This window comes from Vollenhovia emeryi, unplaced genomic scaffold (genome assembly GCF_000949405.1).
Source record: "Vollenhovia emeryi isolate VEMERY1.0 unplaced genomic scaffold, V.emery_V1.0 DF939142.1, whole genome shotgun sequence".
NCBI lineage: Eukaryota > Metazoa > Arthropoda > Insecta > Hymenoptera > Formicidae > Vollenhovia > Vollenhovia emeryi.
The window spans coordinates 511,061-515,309 of record NW_011967224.1 but is presented as its reverse complement, the minus strand read 5'-3'; the positions used below and the strand labels follow the sequence as shown (position 1 = coordinate 515,309).

At 42.1% G+C, this 4,249-nt stretch overlaps 2 protein-coding genes and 1 long non-coding RNA gene across 5 annotated transcripts in view; 1 reads left to right on the top strand and 2 right to left on the bottom strand.

Moving 5' to 3' along the window:
- Positions 1-1,557, bottom strand: part of LOC105566741 — a 6,343-nt gene extending 4,786 nt beyond the window's left edge. For both annotated transcript variants that reach the window (XM_012020980.1, XM_012020981.1), the window contains exon 1: positions 1,321-1,557. The gene's annotated coding sequence lies outside the window, so the exon portion shown is untranslated. The remainder of the gene's footprint in view (positions 1-1,320) is intronic.
- The window catches only part of LOC105566745 (calcium-transporting ATPase type 2C member 1), a 13,465-nt gene that overhangs the window by 1,551 nt on the left and 7,665 nt on the right, over positions 1-4,249 (top strand). For both annotated transcript variants that reach the window (XM_012020985.1, XM_012020984.1), the window contains exon 2: positions 2,067-2,472. In XM_012020985.1, the coding sequence (XP_011876375.1) occupies positions 2,365-2,472 (108 nt within the window). In that variant the 5' untranslated portion in view covers positions 2,067-2,364. The remainder of the gene's footprint in view (positions 1-2,066; positions 2,473-4,249) is intronic.
- The window catches only part of LOC105566742, a 3,169-nt gene continuing 1,398 nt past the window's right edge, over positions 2,479-4,249 (bottom strand). Inside the window, exons 2-3 of the long non-coding RNA XR_001009307.1 lie at positions 3,427-3,584; positions 2,479-3,266 (exon numbers count right to left, since the gene is read on the bottom strand). This is a non-coding gene — a long non-coding RNA (uncharacterized LOC105566742). The remainder of the gene's footprint in view (positions 3,267-3,426; positions 3,585-4,249) is intronic.

Below are 4,249 nucleotides of genomic sequence, written 5' to 3'. Positions count from 1 at the left end.
TAGTCAGTCATTGCGAAGTAAATCTTGATGTCGATCATTTTATGACGTAAAATTCGTCATTTTAATGTCACATTGACGTTTTTGTGATTAACTCGTTCTACTTGGGTCTCTACCAATTTATTACAACTCGTGCAGCGCTGCTTCTTACCTCGGCAGTCTTCGAAATAAAAAAAAAACATGCCACTGCAGAAGAGATATGGGAATAAAATTTACAAATTTCGATAGAATTTTTCCAACTTCGAATGACTTTGTGTACGATTGCCCAGCCTTTTGTAAAATTGTCTACGCCCCCCCAAGTTTTTGTGCCGCGTAACGACGTAAAATATTGCGCGAATTTTTAATGAAGCGATCAAGCTAACATATTCATTGTGCCAATCTATTCTACGATCGTCGTTGTGGTCATTGCATTGTTTTCTTTAGAGTTGCACCAATAGAGCTGTCACGAACCGACCGTTATCAAAGCGCTCCTCTCTTCACGGTTGTTAAGATTAAGGAAGCGTTATCAGTTAAATGTATATTTGAATTAGACGCGTCTTTTTCAGATAAAGTATCTAGTTATTGATTGTAATTTCGTCGTATTAACACATTAACACATTCATTAAAGTAACGTCAAGTTGCACAAAAATATCGCGAGTCCCAGGTCGCGCGTAAATCGCTTAGAACAGAAAACTTTACTCTAATCAATTTAAAAACCTCGATACAATTTATCTCAATGGCGGATTGTTAATTGTAATGACAGTTAAATATAAAGATTGTTTTCAATAGCACCTTATTGGCTTTTCCACGACAAGCACTCGATAAATGGGAGACTGTCATTTCATCCGCGATCTCTCGCTACGTACATTGCGGAAACATTTCTTTCCACAATTCTGACTACAGAACGATTCGCTGTTAGAAAACAAAGATATTCATAAATCACAAAGTTCACCACGAGGGAGAATTCATTTCAGATTTGTCGCCGGAGAGCTTGCGTTATAATTCAGCGAAAATGAATAGAACAGCCGCTCGGTACAGCTCTTCAGTACGCAACGTTAAACGTTCGCATCAGTTGTCGTTGATCGATGCTCAAGCATTTCAAACGTGTCCTTGCCTTTCATGGATTATCAAGATGCTTTGCCATTTCATTCCATTATAGTCGTTAGAATATTTAAGTTTGCATACGACTTTTTACAATTATTGACTCAACATCGCGAACTTAATTGCAAGCTCAGACGCTGGCAAGTATCTAATTGGGCAACGATCGTTTTCACACAAATGCAAGCATTTCATCATATTGTTAAACGTAATTCTTGTACATTTTGTTACATTAGTCGTACGTACCTTGACTTATTATTCTGATAAAAGTTACGCGACGATGCGCACATTCTCAGAAAACTGTTCTCGACAAAAGCTAAACGACACCTCGTCGCTCAAAATATTTCGGTATTCCTTGCAAGTACATTTTATTGCTTCCCCTTAGGTTTACAAGGCGGTACTCCTTGTATTTAATTTAAATTTGTCACGTCAGAGCAGCAGGAGTAGGTTGACACTTTTCATCTACGATCTAGTAAATGGACACCTGTGAAAAGTTTTAATCAATGAAAGCAGATGTATAATACAAATTATAAACAGCACCGTACGTTGCAGGAAAAGCGAAGCTTTGGAAATTAAAAATGCTGGCCTCTCATTTCTGTCGAGAAAAAAAGTTTCCTCGACGTATTCGGAAAATGAAATCCATTCCCCCCCGATTGATCGAAATTGAAAGAGTTCGTAAATAAACGAAAGACGCGGTTATTGGTAGATTCGGTAGGAACGACACTCGGTACATGTGCGACACCCGAGACAGATAAAATGCAAATAACCGGTGAATAGATAAAACATTTAGTGAATCGCACGAGTGAGCGAGCGAATGCGCAAAGTCCGCTAAAAATTTACGTAAAGCCGGGCCACTTGGCGAGATCGTTTCCACCAGTCTTCGCGTGTCTAGAAATCGCTTCCAATAATCGCTTCGTATAAAACAGACGTGGGAGGGAGAACGTCAGTCACGTGCACTAAAATCGTTCTGTTGTTTCGTTTCATTCGTATAGCGACATAGAAGAGGAAGACAATGCGCCACGTCGTTCCCATTTTTCCTGGCGAACCGAGTGAACCGGATTAGAAGAGATAGAGAAATACAGAGAGAGAGCGCGAGTGAGAGAGAGAAGAGGAGAGAAGAGGAGAGAGAGGACGCAAATCGATAGCGCACGATTTCGGTGTCGGGTCAGCTGGTGGTGCCTTCATCCCCCGGTGTTGTCAAGCCGCGTTTTCCCTTCCTGTTCCCCTTGGAAACACGGAGCACCACGGGAAGTGGTGTCGCGCTGCTGAGAGAAGCTACCCTTCTACGCGATGAGAGACACCGGCAACCAGGCCAAGTACGAGCAGCTCTTGGACGACGCCGGCCTCGAGATCCGCAGCGACGACAAGGAACGCAACGATGATGCGACTCTAAACGAGGTGAGCCTAGATTCGAACGTTTTATGAATCTAAATGACATAATCAACAATTAGTCCTCATGCGTGTACACAGACCGATTCTTCGTTATACGCCAGTGTTTATATTAACCGTGTCTCAATGAGGCTCGACGTTTATTGATATCACAATTGTGAGGGCTTCCAAAGGATATGCGTTAGGGCCTGAGCCGAAAGATTGTCGTGACCGTTTACGATTCTGTCGTAAGACTCAAGTCGGCGTCGGAAGTCAACGCACAAAGAATTGTCGTAGACGCACGTCGCCTTGCGATGACTCGTAAACGGCTACGACAATCTGTCTGTTCAAGCCCTTACAACGGACAGTTTAAACATTTTTCTAAATCACATTTTGGAAGAGAAAACTTGAGCACACGACATGCGTGTTGTCATTTTGATCTCTAGGTTCATCCCTTGGAGCACCGACATATAATCACGAATCATCTGTGGCAAACATACTTTTCAGCGTACGCGCGCGCTGCGATAGAGTTGTGCAATTTCACGAAATATCTGTATTTGCGTGAATCCGTTTCTCTTCCCACGACAGCCGGATAAAAAGTTGGGCGAAAGGTGGAACCCGATATCCCGCGAATCCATTCGAAGTTATCAGGCGCGTGTGCCAAACTGAAGCGAGCTGTTTCACTTTATGCGTCACGCGCTCCAACGTCTACGCTTTACTCATAGCTTTCGATATACCAACTTGCAACCTCAGCTTGATTCGTCTCTTCTCCTCGCGGCTTCTGAACCTCTTCACTTTTCGCTCCTTTTCCTCCCTCTCTTTCTCTGATAAGAAAAAAATGATCACTATGTTGTATATGAGATCAATCTAAAATCAATCTTTCCATCAATTTGATCATCTGGTCATAGAGTTGTAAAATGCAGACAACGCCTGACAAAGGTTTAAAATCCTTTAAATATAATAGAATTTATGTTAAAAGCCTACAGCCACTCCTCACTGGGTCAAGTGCAGAAAATATAGCGTGGCGCAGCTATACAAAGTGCAGACCTGCTCCGTTCTCCTCGGCAAGGCGCAGAATTTAGTCGGCGCGATATCACGCTTTTAAAGATTCCAATTTTCTCTCAATCGCTCATCCAATCGTCCTGAAAAGGGGAGATAAATTTGCATGACAATTAACGACAATTTGAATGAATAATTAGAATTGGAGATTGTGGATTGCGGTGCATGGCGTTTACATAAGTGAAACTCGTATGTCACGAGGAAATGCTCGTCACGTTACCACGTGGGCAAGGACGCAAAAATGAGACCATTGCCAGTGGATTGCAAGGAGTAATACGACTAATGGCACCTGCATAATGACGCCAAGTGCCACAACTACTATAATATTTGCATAGGCAAACAACGCCTTTCCAACGCGGCCTACAGCTCGAGAAATGTTTAAATAGCCTATTAGCCCTAGCACTTTTCTCACTTTACCGCCTCTCCCTCTCATGCTCGCAGCAAAAAGGTAAACAGCCACAAATGTAAACAGAAATTTGTGGTAAGAAAAATATTCGATACCAAGCACAAGCGGCATCGTATTCGCATGGGCGAGTCTGTCATATTCTTTCGAGAGTCGTCCCGACTTTTCGCCATTTCCTAGTAGCACAATATATTGGCGCAATATTGGGAATAAAATCTAGTATTCCCAATATTGGTTCAATATTGTAAGGTGGACGCCTTCTCTTATTTAGCCAATATTCTTATTGCATCGTTAAATATTGGCCAATGCATTTCCATATAAATCTAACATTATATAATCGTTACC